General features: G+C 35.8%; 1 protein-coding gene across 2 annotated transcripts in view; it reads right to left on the bottom strand.

Annotated features, from left to right (window-relative positions):
• SMC2 (structural maintenance of chromosomes 2) overlaps positions 1–14,920 on the bottom strand; it is a 45,421-nt gene extending 30,501 nt beyond the window's left edge. Inside the window, exons 1-11 of one of the 2 annotated variants that reach the window (XM_021001849.2) lie at positions 14,785–14,920; positions 13,251–13,484; positions 11,833–11,982; positions 10,937–11,047; positions 7,933–7,983; positions 6,054–6,164; positions 5,824–5,868; positions 4,613–4,846; positions 4,210–4,359; positions 2,517–2,750; positions 988–1,147 (exon numbers count right to left, since the gene is read on the bottom strand). In XM_021001849.2, the coding sequence (XP_020857508.1) occupies positions 988–1,147; positions 2,517–2,750; positions 4,210–4,359; positions 4,613–4,846; positions 5,824–5,868; positions 6,054–6,164; positions 7,933–7,983; positions 10,937–11,047; positions 11,833–11,982; positions 13,251–13,418 (1,414 nt within the window). In that variant the 5' untranslated portion in view covers positions 13,419–13,484; positions 14,785–14,920. Of the gene's footprint in view, positions 1–987; positions 1,148–2,516; positions 2,751–4,209; positions 4,360–4,612; positions 4,847–5,823; positions 5,869–6,053; positions 6,165–7,932; positions 7,984–10,925; positions 11,048–11,832; positions 11,983–13,250; positions 13,485–14,784 lie in introns of those variants that run through there. The other variant, XM_021001848.2, reaches the window with a different exon arrangement.
• Between the last annotated feature and the right edge of the window lie 283 nt (positions 14,921–15,203).

Below are 15,203 nucleotides of genomic sequence, written 5' to 3'. Positions count from 1 at the left end.
AAAGCCAAGCATAAATCTCTTGCAAAAAAGTATTAAATGAAAAAACAGAGATGATATTTAAATCATCTCTGCCAAATATAAAATACTGGTTTTGTAAAAGGAGATATATATATTTCACTTTTCTCCTTTATGGATATAGCCCTCAATTTTAAACCTAAGCAAAATTTTACCCTTCCCAGTAAAATATCACCAATAAGAATTAACAGTCCAATAATTCAGTACAACCCTGAAGGATATGAGATAGTTCAAAGTCAAGGAGTGACTTCAGAAGGGGAGTGAAGCAGGAAGGGGAATCTGTAGTATTCAAGATTGGGTTTTCCTCAAATTATACACAGGGTTATTTAAATTTATTATTTATATTCTTTGGAAGAACAGAAATCATGATATACATGGATAATGGAATATTATGGTACAAAGAGAAATTATGAATATTGAGGTATTCAGAAAAACTTTTGAACATTGCAGAATATTGAAATAAGCATAATCAAATTCAAGTTTTCATTAACAAAAATGAAAAGATAATTTAGGAAACTGAGCTTTAAATAAGTTTAAAAATCAGGGTCATCCCAGGAGAAGAGATAATGAAACATACTTCCCTCCTCATGGCAGAGCCAGGGAAGTAATGAGGCAGAATGTTACATGCCTTGTCAAACATGGTATGGAATGTTTTTGGTTAATTGGGAGGTTTTTATTGTCATAAGAAAGGGTTCAATCTGGAGGCAGGAAAGGTTTTTTTTCCTACCCCTACAGTTTATATATAAAGAAAAAAGATATCCAAAAAGTATATTTTTAAAACAAATACTTTTTTAACTCCCGATATGTTAAAATCCCCATAAAAAGGATATTTAATATTAAATGCCAAAACTTGACAACAGCATTGTAAACAAAAGCTTAATTAATATTTTTCTCAGGATCTCATTTCTCCTAAAGCTCCCTTCTCAGCAAGTGGTCAAATAGTCTGACACAACATAAACAATTAATGCAAACCTTGATAGTTTAGCATGTTCATTTCTGTTTCTAGTTTCTCTTTAAGCTTCTTCACGGTTTCAAAGGCCTCTTGGTCTTTCTTGTAGCCACTATCCATCTTTTTAACTTCAGCTTGTTTGGTCTTTAGTTCTTGCTGGGCATGTTTCAACTTCATCTGAGCCTACATTGAAAAATGGGACAAGACCAGAGTAGTACTAAACGTAAAAGAGCAGCAGATTGCATAAGGTAGAGGTCTCTTTCAATTCTTATCATCTTATCATAGATGAACATTTTTTCAAACAGCACAGCTATTTCCTAATATTTTTCCCTTTAAAGGCTACTCAGGATATAAGCCAAATTCATGTTTGTCATGAATCAATTTCCAACAATCATATGAAATACACATGGCAAATATTTCTGAGATTCTAACTAGCAACAGAGCTTGAATAGGTATAGCAAAGCCTGGGTACTGGCCGAGTTCAGAAAAAAGAGAACCTCCAAGTTCAAAGCTCTAGCTTCCTCCATTTCCAGAGGGATCAACCAGGAACTCTGCCTAGCCATATGCAGGAGTTATTTACAAAGTAGTGAGAAACAAGGTTGTACATATAAAATGTTCAGTATGAACACAGAATATCACGCTGAGAAAAATTAATTTGATACAACAGGTGACAGAAAACATTATAGATTCTGAAGCAAGGAAATGATAAAGACAACAGAGCTTTCCACAACATTACATGGCAAAAATCTACATGATAAACTGGAAAGGGGACAGTCCAGAAGGAGGGGTTATTATACTTGTCCAAACGTAAAGTGATATGTGGTAAACATGGAAACATAAATAGCTCGCACTCTTATAGTAATTTAAAATTTACAAATAACTTCCCTCAGTGACTGTGTGAAGTAAATAGTACAAGTCTTATTATCCTCATTTTAAAGAGCAAACTGGAACCAGCCAGATTTCAGTGGCCCATGATCATTCAAGCTAATAAACACTGGAACTAGAATTAAGCTCAAGCTACTGACTAGGTTCAGTGGTCCAAATAATAACAATATTAATAAAAATAATAGTAGTTGCCATTTATTGTGCGTTTCACAGTTTGCAAAGTATTTTATATACATTATCTTTTATTTCAACAAGCTGCCTCACAAATTTGGTAAGGGTAGAATCCAAAAGATACCTCAAAAAAGAAAATAAGATGAAGCGACCATGTAGAAATGGGAGAGGGAGTGAGGAAAAAAATAGTTTAAAATAGAATGAATCAAAGATAACTAAGGCTATGAATCTGGCTGGAAACTAGAAGAATGATGTTATTATCGATAGAGTTAAGGGACTTTATCAGCCCACACAGCTAGTAAATGATACAAATGGGGCCCAAATCTTCCAAACCCTAGTCCAATATTCATTCTAGTGCACCAAGGTGCTTATCAACCTTCAAAGTCCTGCCACAGAAACTCAGTTGGAAGGGACTTCAGAGGTCAGCTGGTCCAACCCTTAACATTTTATCACATTTTTAAGTTGTAATTACAAATTGTTTAATTTCTGATTTTACCTGCTTGGCTTCAGTCTGAGCTTTGCTTATGTCATTCTTGCAATTCATCATCTGTCCAGCCAGAGTTGCTTCTTCCCCATCCTCATTACTGGACAGGCCTGCAGACACAGCATTGAAACGCTGCTGTGCAGCTGCCAAGGCAGCTGCATCTTGAGTACTTGCTTCTTGAAGAGAAGTCAGTCCATCTGTTATTTTCTTTACCTCTTTTTCCTTTGCTGCCAAAGTTTTAGAATCCTTTGTGGAAAAATAATTAACAAGGAAATTAATTTCTTTCACTTGGGAAGCAATGTTTCCCACATCAGCATCTAGCCCAATAGTTTAAAGGACAGGGATTCATTTCCTCTCCTTTACACATAAAATACATATATGTGGTATATATTCTCTCTCCATCAATATGGATCATAACTATTCCACCTTAATTTCATAAGGTGTAGAGACAAAAACAAAACAAGTAAACAAAATCACCAGCTGCTGGTCAATTTATATTTAAAGATCTATAAATGCAAAATTGGAAAACACCTTGTAGATTCTTTACATCAACCCTGTCATTTTACGTGAAGGAGCTGAGACACAAAGAGGTTAAGAAATTTGTCTAAGATTAATGAAACAGTCAATGACACAGGCAGGCTTTGAAACCAGAACTCTGATTCCAAATCAGCCCTCTCTGAACACACACATACACGCACACTCACAAATTGTTTATCTAAACATCACACATCAGCGATTCCATAACAATTTCAAAATGTTATGATGCTGAGGGAAGGAATTTCAAGATCATGGTTTTAATCACAAAGTCCTGGGTCCCACATTTTGCCTAACTCAGTAACTGCTATATTTTTAAGCTTGCTATTGCAAATATAATCTTAAATAACAATGAGGCACCCCACAAGGAGAAGAATGATAGTGTTATTAATAAAACTCTCCGTATGGTTTAAGGACCAGCACTGTTATATTAATTTAAAACTCTGATATATCTATTGATATTCAAGGCTCCAGCACTTGAAGAATCTCTCACCTTTTTTAATGGTGATCAGAACTTTTAGCTTAATTAATAATGTGAAAGAAATAAAGTCAGATGCAGCAATTCACCTGTGATTTTTTTTTAAAAGCCAAACCAGATAGGTACTTACAACCAAGAACTTCAAAATCTCTATGCCAAAGAAAATGTCTGAGTTATTGGTTGAAAAAAATATAGACATCATAGAATATAAGTTCCTTATAGACAGGGACTATTTTTCATTCCTTTGTACCCCTAGTACCTAGAACAGTGCTTCACATGTGGCAAGCATTTAATAAATTCTTGTTAAAATGAATGTGAAATTTATGACACCAGCAATTCTGCTTCTATATTCTGTAGACCTTAAACAGGGATTCTAACCTTTTTTGGGTCCCAGAGCCCTTGGGCAATCTAGTAAAGTCTATGGAAGCCCTTCTCAGAAAAATATTTTTAAATGAATAGAATAAAATGTATGGCATTACAAAATAGCTTCCTAAGCCATTTATACTGAAATATAATTATCAAAAAAAATTTAAGGTAAGTTCATGGACCATGGGTTAAGAACCTCTACCCTAGAGAATTTAGTGTTAAGATAGAATTAGTAATCATTAGACTATAATATTGGAAAAATGCCATATTACAAGTTAATACTGCTGAGAACAATCCACCAGAATTATGTGCAATAATACTGCTTACCTCTGCCATACTTTTTTCTAGTTCTTTGCGTTTTTTTTCTTCACTTTCCAGATTTTTCTTCTTGAGATCCAGAGCACTTTGAGACTTCATATTGACTCTCTGAGCCTCTGCAAGTACATCTTCCAAAGACTGAAGGACATTGCCAATTTCCTACAATAAAATGCATCTCACCTCAATCAAGTTTCTTAAAATCTACAACGATATTGCAATCTTCTATTCATACGACAACTTTGTAAAGAGTGTAAACAATTTTTATAAGCTATTTATATTGTGCCTCTCTAAAGAAAATGGTTAGGCAGTAAGACGCCTTCAATGGCTCTAGAAGAGATATCCCATAATGTCATTCTGCAAGGCAATTTTTCACCTTTTAAGTTACCTAACATTTATACTGAAGCTTTCTTACCTTTTCTTTTCTTTTTTCCAACTCTGCTATTTCACGGCTAAGTTCTTTAATATGTTTATCATTCTCAGCTATTTCTTCTTGAAGTTTGATAGTTTGGGCTTGCATTTCTTTTAATTCATCAGCTGAACGTACTTTGGTATCTTCAGCTAGCACAAACTGATAAGCAATATATAACCGACTCAAATGTTCTATTTCTCGCATTACTTTCTGATACTCCAAGTAGGAAGATCTTTCCTGAAAAAGTTACCAATAAGAAAAAAACATTTGAAATTCAAATGGAATCTCTTCTGAAGCTCCCAAACTCTCCCCCTGCCATTTAAAATCACAACAAACATACCCATACATATATAAATATGTACATGTCATGACTCAAAGTTTCAATTTCATAGCATAATTTTTTTACTGAATGTCACAGGTGAAAAATTGAATTAGAACAGATCATAGAATTATATACAGTTTTATAGATGGAAAAGACCTCAAAAGTCAAAGTTAAATGAAAACTAGCTTTTATACACAATGTTATAGCATTTGTAAATTAATCACATTTTTCCATTTTGAGTAACAAAAGGCATTATTAGTTAGCTGGAATTAACATGTGGGAAAATATATTACAAAATTAATATTGTAGCATGTAGAGAACCTAAGGCAAAAGTCAAATCACCCAATAACCTATGTTAAACTTCTTTTTCTAATAAGAGACACACGATACTAAATAGACCATTAGCTTTATTAATACAATTTTTTTACTTATCGCCAACTGACTTGTTGTACAGTTAGAGAAAGAGCATATTACCATGTGTTTTGCTTAATAATAAAAAGACTGGAAAAATAAACTGAATCTTGCAAAATGAAATTTGATAAGGACAATCAAACTCCTACACTAGGGTTAAAAAAAGTCAATCATATAAATACAGAATATAGTTGTAGGGAGAGAGCAAGTAACATGAAAAATTCTAGGGAATGTAAGTGGACTACAAGTTTAACATGAGTCAACAAAGTGATATGGCTGCCAAAAAATTCCATCCTTGACTCTAGTATTAAGTGTGTGAGGTGGAAAGAGTGCTGATTTGGAGTCGGAGGTCCCATGTCTAAATTCTGCTTTTGCTAATAACCACCTGCATGATAATGGCCAAGTCAGTTCTCCTGTGAACCTCTTGTCACTTGCCCTTAAATCAACCCCTCAATTATCATTTCATATATTTAAAACATACCTCTTTTAATTTGTGAAGTGTTGGAGTAATCTCTTCTGTCAGTATCTGTAAAATGAAGAATTACAACTTCATTAGGGTAAACATAAAAAGAAAAAAACAAATACTTTTAGGCAAAAGAAAAATATCACATCTAAACCCACACCAGTTTCTCCACCTCTACAGCATAAGAACTCTAAACACAGAATCTTAATAGTTGCCTGATATTAATTATCTAATAAAACATTAACTACCGTCTGAATTTCTTTCAGCTTAGCCTCCTTTTTTTCTATGGTTTTCTGGGCAGCAATTTTTTTGCATTCATACATCCTGGTTCCAGCTGCTTCTTCAATCATGGATAAAATCTGTAATGACAATGTTTTAAATAAATATTTAAGAATTTAAGATTCTGTGATTATCTCAATAAAATCATAAAGCATAGACAGTTCTTTTGGCCTTGAACAAAAATGAAGACCTTCATTGTAAGAACATCATCAATAGTATAATCCAAAAACTTTTCAATTTTTTTTAAATTATCACATAAACATCGAAGAGCAATGAGAGGAAAATGAATCTGCAAAAAGCTTTGAGTGAACCTCAACTAAGCCACATTTATTGCCCAAAGCAGTGGTGTCAAACGCAAATAGAAACAGATGCCAATAGCTACATACTGACTTAGAAAACTACAAATTAACATTATGCTAACATTTTATCCATTTTGTTAAACATTTCCTAATGACATTCGAAATCTGGTTACCAGAGCATAAGACCACTGGGATGCAGCCTGGTCTGGAGTACATACAAAGCTTATAAATGTATATCTGTCTTCTAGGGAACGGTTAAATTCCAAACTCAAAGCAAAGTTATTTCTTCGGTTTCTTCCTTTCTTTTCAAATGCCCCACTCTCTTAGGCTTCTGTTCTTGATGTTAAGCTCACTACTCTACTTAGCACATCACAATGCTCCCAATAAATAGCTTTAGCAGTAAACAGAGGTATAATCTTTGATCTTCTTTCTCTATAAGTATAGCAAAATTGTTCTGCAAAGGCTTACCACCAAGCTACTCTAATTGAAAAGCCTGTACAACTATACTAAATCTTCCCCAAATAATTATTTTTCCTCCCCTATGAAGAGGGAAAGTTCTGAGGCAAACAAACACTTTAAGAAATATTGCTATATGTTTAATAGATGTATAAGTAGAGCCTATATCAGATTGCATGCCATCTTGGGCGGGGTAGGAGATGAAGAGGGAGAAAATTTATAGAAATGAATGTTGAAAACTAAAAATAAATACATTGTTAAAGAAATTTTGTCATAAGAACTCAAGTTACAAATTGATAACTATGCAAACATTAGAAAGTACTTCTAGGACATTAGATATGACAAGGTTAAAACATAATAATTACAGTGCTATTAGAAACTAAACACATCAATCCCTTCAATCCCTGACTCTTGAGTTACAGGGATTACTTCCTTCACTGAAAGCTAAAATATTATTTCAGAGAGTATAGTAGTCTTCAGCTGAAAGATAGAAGGGGCTCTCCCACTTGCTAAACAATCAAAATAAAGGGAATAAAGGAAAAGAATAAGCATTTATATAGCTCCTCCAAAGTGCCAGGCACTATGCTAAGCACTTTTACAAATATTATCTCATTTGATCCTTACAACAACCTTACAAGGGAAGTGCATTATTATTATTATTCCCATTTTACAGTTGAGGAAACTAAGACAGACAGAAGTTAAGTGAGTTGCCCAGAGTCATAAAAATGGGAGGCCATATTTAAACTCAGGTCTTTCTGATTCCTGGCCCAGTGCTCTACCCACTGTGCCGGCAGATGTCAGAACCACATTCAGACAAAATCGTATCATCATCCCATTTATTTTATTAGTTGTTCAGAGAAAAAGCAGTAACTGAAGCTCTTTATTTGGAACTACAATTGCAAACATTCTTTTATGTGGTCAAAATTATGTTCCCATATGGGATGGAGCCAAATACTGTAGAGAGAAACCAGTTACCTACAGATCACTCAAAATGATCCAATACGATATTTCCCAAAATATAAACTTGGTCCTAAGAAACTTAAGGTATCATTAATGTCATAAACCACTGTAATAGTTCATATGATGCTCTTACCTCTGGAGGCTTCATATTCAACACTTTGGTAATTCGACCCTGAAAAAAAAATGGAAAAATATGTTCAAGGCACACCGCCATGGAAAAACAATACATGTAAAATGGAAGAAAAAGTTCTAATTTTTTTTTGTTCACTAGCTACCTCAACTCTCAGAAATAAACAAATCTTTTGGGAAGTCCTTTCTATCACCTTCAGGAAAATAAAGAGATTTATTTTTATTAGACTTTAAGACAAAGAATAATGGTCTCCTGGTATTTTTAAAAATCAGTATTCACTTTTAACTAGAATTACAGAAAATTTTAATTGAAAGGGATATTGATTATTCTTTAGAGGCAGGGGTAGTTAGTATAGTAGAAAGTACTGGATTTGAAGGGAGAAGATCTGGCTTTAAATCTAGGATCTTCCACTATACTACTTGTATAATCTTAGACAAGACCTGACTTGTCTAAGATTTTGGTTTCCTCTGATATAAAATAAAACCATCAGAATAAATGATTCCTAAGTTCCCTTGCAGTTCTAAAATCATCTGATGCTATGAACTCATCATCATTGTAGACCTGAGGAAATTGAAATTCTTTTGCATAGTAAACTCCTGCTGAGCACAATGCCTTGCATATCAGAAATACTTTAATGTCTGTTGAATTAAGATCTTAGGGTTTACACCCAGAACTAAAAATCAACTAACTTAAATTCTTTATTTTACATGAGGATACTGAAGTCAAGTCTAAGATCACAAAGCTATTAATTAATTAAAATTAATAAGTAATTAATACTATATTAATATTATATGAACATAAGAGCTGTCTCCAAATACCAGTTTTTCAGATTAGTTCCTGATGCCTACTAACAGCCTGAAGGACTGAAACACAGTACTGGTAAGTTTTGATGAGAGGATGCTGGATCACAAATTTCTTGAGCTGGAAGAAATATAAGACATGAGTTGGTCCAACCTGTACCTAACTGATAATCTTCTGGACAATCTCAATGACAGCCACCTAGCTTCCAGGGAAGGGAAACCCTCCTGAAGCTGTCCACTTCATTCTTTCACATTTCTGTTTGGAAGATCTTCCTTACATCAAGCTGACATCTGTCTCCATGCAACTTCTACTCTTGGTTCCTACTTTTATTTTCTGAAACCAAGCAGAACAAGTCTAATCTCTCTTTCACTTAAAAGTCTTTCAGACACTAGAAGACAGTAATCATATTGCCCCTAAGTTTTCTCTTCTCCAGATCAAAAAAGCCTAGCTCCTTCAGCCCATTCTCTTATAACATGATCTCTGGATCTTCTCCAAATTGTTAACATTCTTTGTAAAATGTGGAATCCAAGACTGAACATAGTAGTCTAGTTATAGTCTGACCAAGACAGAGCCCTAAACTATCATTTCCTTCTAGACATCAAACCTCCCTTAAAGTAGTCTAAGATCATGTTAGCTTTCTATCCCAATGTTACAAAAGTGTCATACCTAATGGCAACCAAGAGAAGCCAACCTAAGCCAGCATCATAAAATTTCAAGTCGATACTAGATATTTAGATATCTAATATATTTTTAACATGCTAAATTTTATACTTTCTATTACATACTTTATCTATCACACATTGTATGGTTTACATATATTTTAAAATAAGCTATCCATAATAGGTATTTATAGTTTTACATATGATCCTTTTCCTGTTCTTATATAAAAAAGTTCATATTTGTTAGTGTCTGTAAAATTCAGAATAAAAAAACTTAAAATTCTTTTAAAGTACACTTGAACCATGTCCTAGTACTGTCCTCAGAGACAAGCCCACAAGATTGTTCTATAGGCAAAACTGCTTTGTATTAGTAATTCCTTTAGTAACCAAGGTAACTTGCCCCATATCTAGTATATTCTTAGTGATGAGTTTAGTTCAGTTTCCAAAGTAATTACTGTAACAGAAATACTCCACTGTTAGGCATATACCAAAAGGAAGTCAAACAGAAAAGACACACAAAAAGACAAACAGAAAGATTCCATCTATACCAAAATACTCAAAGCAATATTTTTTGTAGAAGTAAGGAAATGGAAACAAAGTAGATGGCTATCAACTGAGGAATAGCTAAATAAGATGTGATACAGGAATACAACTGAGCACGAGTTAGAGAAGCATGGAAAAACTTATATGAACTGATGTAAAGTAAGCAAAACCAGGAAAACAATATATGTGTCTACAATAACACAAAAAGAAAGAATAGAAACCAAATACTGTAAAATTATAATGACCAAAGTTGGACTCAAAGAAGAGACAGAAGGCATTTCCCCATTCTGTGCAGAAGTGTGGGACTATGGCTATAGAATACTGCAAATGTTAGACTTTTCTGTGATGTTGGTAAGTTTGATTCAACTGGTTTGGTTTTTTTATTCTGATATTATTGGTTATAAAGGATGGCTCTCTGGGAGGCAGAGAATACATCGGAAAATATAAGTGATGTAAAAATATATGTAAATATACATATAAACATAAATGTCTGCACTGATAATTATTTTTCTTATGTATAATTCTTTCAAAAAAAATACCCATCTAAATAGATACTTAAGGAAAAAATATAAATTAACATATAAGAAATAGCTTAGAAATTCAATATTATCAGCAATACCTCAATAAAGATATTAGTAAGGAATATTTTTACTCCTTAGGAAACGTCTAAATGTGTCAAGACACAAGATCAGGCAACCTCAAAAATTCAATCACTCTATCAGGTGATAAAGAGGGGGTATATCAGGTACCTAACACAAGTAGCCACCTCAATCTGGAATCTCTTGTAATGTAAAGAATTAGTTTACATTGCAAATGAAAATTTTTAAGTGGGCAAATACTTATTTCACCAAAAAAAGAGGGGGGGAATGGGTGATCAGGCAAAATGAGTACCAAAGCTGAAGACTCAGAAGGAAAAACAATGCTACATCATATACTAACTCACAATAATCCATATATCAGAATTATGTAAAGCACATATAAAACCATAGATACCTGCATAATGAGAAGTGAGGGTTATTAACATTAAGTCCAACAGAACAGAAGAGATCTTGAACTCTGGTGTTATTTGCATTTACCCCATTGATTAAGTATCTATTTCGGCCACCAATAACCACCTGAAAATAAAATAGAAGCACAGTCAAGTAGGGCATTACAAATTGGAATCAGACTTTCAGAACCACTAGGGAGTTTAGAAATCTTCTAGTTCAACATTTCAATTTTGTTGATAAGTAAACCAACACTCAGAGAAGTAATTTACCTAAGGTCATGAAGCTAATTAACAAAGCAAGGACTAAAAGCAGAGTCCCCTGGTTCCCAAGCCAGCACCCCAATTTGAGGCAAATATTTGTAGCTGCAAGACAAAAAGATCTCAATGCAGAGCTTCTGTCTATCCACACATAGCTGAAGAGCAAGAGGGCCAAGCCTAGACAAAGCTGGGCAGGCATCACAGTATAATGAAAAAAAGAAAAGACTGGAAAACACCAAATCTGGAACACATGACCTCTAACATTTCTTCCAGCTCTCAAAGTCTACAATTCAAAAATTCTAAGTCTATTAAGTTTATATTTTGTCGCCAGCCTCCTCTTTCTTCAAATTGTTCCCCTACCCTTACCTTCCTTCTCATCTTTATGAACATTCCCTGTACCCTCTCAAGTAGCCAACTCTTCTCCCTTTAGCTGGCCAGGGCCCTCTTCAATATACCCCAGTCACAAGGGAAAGATACCAGACATTTATATTTGACCAAGTTATGATCTAAGAGGACTTGACTGAATTATATTTTAATTGAAACTTCTTCACAATGAAGTGCTACAACAATTTAAGCACTTGCTCATAGCACTGATAATTTTGTAACAACAGCATTTGCCTCTAAGATATCCAGAGAAGTATCATAAAGACTCACCTGTCTTGTAACTGTAATTTCATCATGGGCCTCAAATCCCAAAGGGCTCTGTTTTTTGTCAGAATTATCAAACGTGATTGACACTGTAGCTTTGGTAATCCCAGCCTGTCCATTTTTATATACTAAATCTTGCAAATTAGAGGCACGAACCTAAAGTACAAGGTAAAAAATTAAAAGTACAAAGATCTCATTGCAGTGATGGGGAAAAAAAATCAGATTTCAATTCCAATAAGAAAACCTACCCATATACTGTGAATTAACTATAAGTACAAGTACTAATATATGAAGAGAAGTTACCATTTGTTCAACAATTCATACAGCATTAACCATAAAAGAATAATATTAGGATATCAACTTGTCCCAGGACAGTTTCTATGTGAATAGTTCTATCCATCAAAAAAAGATGAGAGATGAAAAATATTAGCAGTAATAATCAATCAACAAACATTTATTAAGTGTCTACTATATTCCAGACACTAAGCTAAATACTAGGGATGCAAAGACAAAAAATAAAAGTCTCTACCTTAAAGCAGCTAACGTTCTACTGACAGAGACAACATGTACATAATAAATACATACAAAATACAAGGTAAATATTAAGGGAGTGGGAAATACCAGCAGCTGGGGGATCAGAAATGCTTCTCATAGGAGGCATTACTCTAGCAGAGTTCTGAAGCAAAGTTTTGAAGGAAATGAGAGGAGTGCAATCCAAGGATAAAGAACCACCAGTGCAAAGACTCAGGGACAGGAGAAAGGCTGTCATGTTCGAGGAAGAGCAGGAATGTCAGTTTGATTGGACCAGAGTGCATAAAGTAGATAGAGCAATATCTAAGAAGGCTGAAAAAGTAGGTTGGGAAAACGTTTTCAAGGGCTTTAAAAGTGGAAGGCAGGCTTTATATTTGATCCCAGAAGCAACAAGAAAGCTACTGGAGGTAATAATGAGTAGGGGAATGATATGTTCAGACTTGCACTTAAGGAAGATTATCATTCTGGCTACGTGGAGGATGGATTAGAGAAACTAAAATCTTGAGGCTTAAAAATCAATTAGGAGGATATTGCAGTAATAATAGCTGATGTATATATTATTTCAAGTTTTCACATGCATAATATCATTAGATCCTCATAAAAGCTCAGAAACACATTCTGATATCTGTTTGAGGATCAGAGCTTAATAGTCTTGCCCTGGTTCACACAATGTCTGAAGCAAAATTAGAACCTACATCTTCCTGACTCCGTACAATGAACCATTTCAACCAAGCTCACAGGTTGTCATACCTCCCCTCAAAGACAAGGTTTTTAAGAAAAAATGTGCAAATGTAATATAAAAATACAAAAATGGGTGGTGACAGTGATAGCATGCCACATAACAATCCAAATTTGACTGTCCCCCAAGTAATGGTCAAGTACTTCTACTTTACCTGAGATAGGTTGGAGATACCCAGCAAGAAGCAGATGGAATCCAATATGTTAGATTTACCACTACCATTTAAGCCTGTGATGGCATTAAATAGGGGATCAAAGCCATTGACTTCTGTCCTTTGGGCATAGGATTTAAATCCCTCAAGAATAATGGACTTGATATGCATTTTCACTACTGTCTTGAAAGAGGGCAGTGAACTCCCAGAAAAGACCAAATGGGTCACCAATCAGTTCTGTGGATCAGAAACAGTACAAAGAGAGGTAAATGAGTCAAGCAAAGAAGTAAAAGTCTAAAGCTTAGAATGTTGCTGTCATCACACAGTTGAAACACCAACCGATCTAAAGGACTGACATCAGCTGTTTGTTTTCCTATGTCCTCTCATAGCAGTGTATGTCAGATGCCTTATACACTTCAGTGACTTCTCGGAGCCGACAAATGGAGGAAACAACAGAGCCAGAACTGGAAATCAAGTTTTGACTCCAAATCTAATGCTCCCTCCAAAATACCAGTTCATTCAAGAAAAATTACTGCAAAGAGCACAGGGACTAGGTGAGACAGAAGGTCTAGCTTCTAAGCTCTGCCACATAGTTGCTTTACAGCCATGACCAAGTCACTTCCCCCTCTCTGGGTCTCAGTTATATCACCTGTAAAAACTAGAAGAGTTGGACTAAGGTCTAGGTACTAAACAATCTCTATGGTCCCTTCCCAGCTCAGACAATGAGTCTAAGTCTGTCTCCTCAGCAAGGGAAAGAAAATTTCTTTTAAAACAAAATAAACCCTCACAGCTCAACTTCTGCCAGCCTATGAATGGATATTCAATATCATCAATTCATCAATACCATCGATATCTCGCTCTCTCATACGTACATACACATATTTATGTCTACCAACATGTATTCATTCTCTCTATCAAGATACATTTATTAAACGCCTACTGTGTGCCAACAGGCACTGTGCTGAGTCCCTAACATCCAAACCTGTACACATTCTCTACCCCTCTGGGTCTCCACATCTCCACCTACAAATACACCCACACTCCTACCGTCTATGTTCATGACACCTACACCCACATGCATACACACTCTCTCCCCGCCTTCTATGATCACACACACACGTCTACCAACATGTATTCATTCTCTCAAGATGCATTTATTAAACACCTACTGTGTGCCAACAAGCACTGTGCTGAGTCCCTAACATCCAAACCTGTACACATTCTCTACCCCTCTGAGTCTCCACATCTCTACCTACAAATACACCCACTCTTACCGTCTGCGTTCATGACATCTACCCCCACATGCATACACACTCTCTCCCCGCCTTCTGTGATCACACGCACGCACGCGCGCGCGCACACACACGTACACACACGAAAGCTCTCTCCCTCTAGATCCCTGACACCCAGCCGTACATACTCTCTCCCCGCTCCGCTAAATTCCTGACATCTACACCCATTCGCACACACGCAAACACGCTCCCGCCTCGCCTCCAGCCCTGCCAGACCAGGCCTCCCGTCCCTGGGCCACCGGTACCTGGCAGCGCGTGGCGGGCAGAGCTGGAAAGAGAGCCCCGAACCAACCCCGGGACAAACGGTCTGACTCAGGCGAACCAAGAACGCCCCGAGAAGGGCGGACAAACTCGCAGGTTCCCGCCAGCCCTGAAGGCCCCGCTTACCGTTTCTTTTGAATTTTGGCGCAGGCTGAGGCCCCATGAAGAAGGACCGACTCTTCTCAGAGGCGTCCAGGCCTCCGCCTGAACATTCGGCGTCACGTTTTCTCGCGATTCGGACTGTACGAAAACAGAGGAGGGGAAGGTTGGAGATATAAATGCTCTTAGAGAGTGGAAACTCTAGAGAAAAATAACCTAAACGGCGAAATTTGCTGGAATTTAGAAACAGGCGCGCCATGGGTCAGGCCCAGTTCTTCGCGTCCGGACAGTCTCTTTCCTCTAG

This window comes from Phascolarctos cinereus, unplaced genomic scaffold (assembly GCF_003287225.1).
Source record: "Phascolarctos cinereus isolate Bilbo 61053 unplaced genomic scaffold, phaCin_HiC Scaffold_4;HRSCAF=312, whole genome shotgun sequence".
NCBI classification, from domain to species: Eukaryota; Metazoa; Chordata; class Mammalia; order Diprotodontia; family Phascolarctidae; genus Phascolarctos; species Phascolarctos cinereus.
The sequence above is the reverse complement of the archived record's forward strand: the minus strand, read 5'-3'. Positions and strand labels throughout refer to the sequence as shown.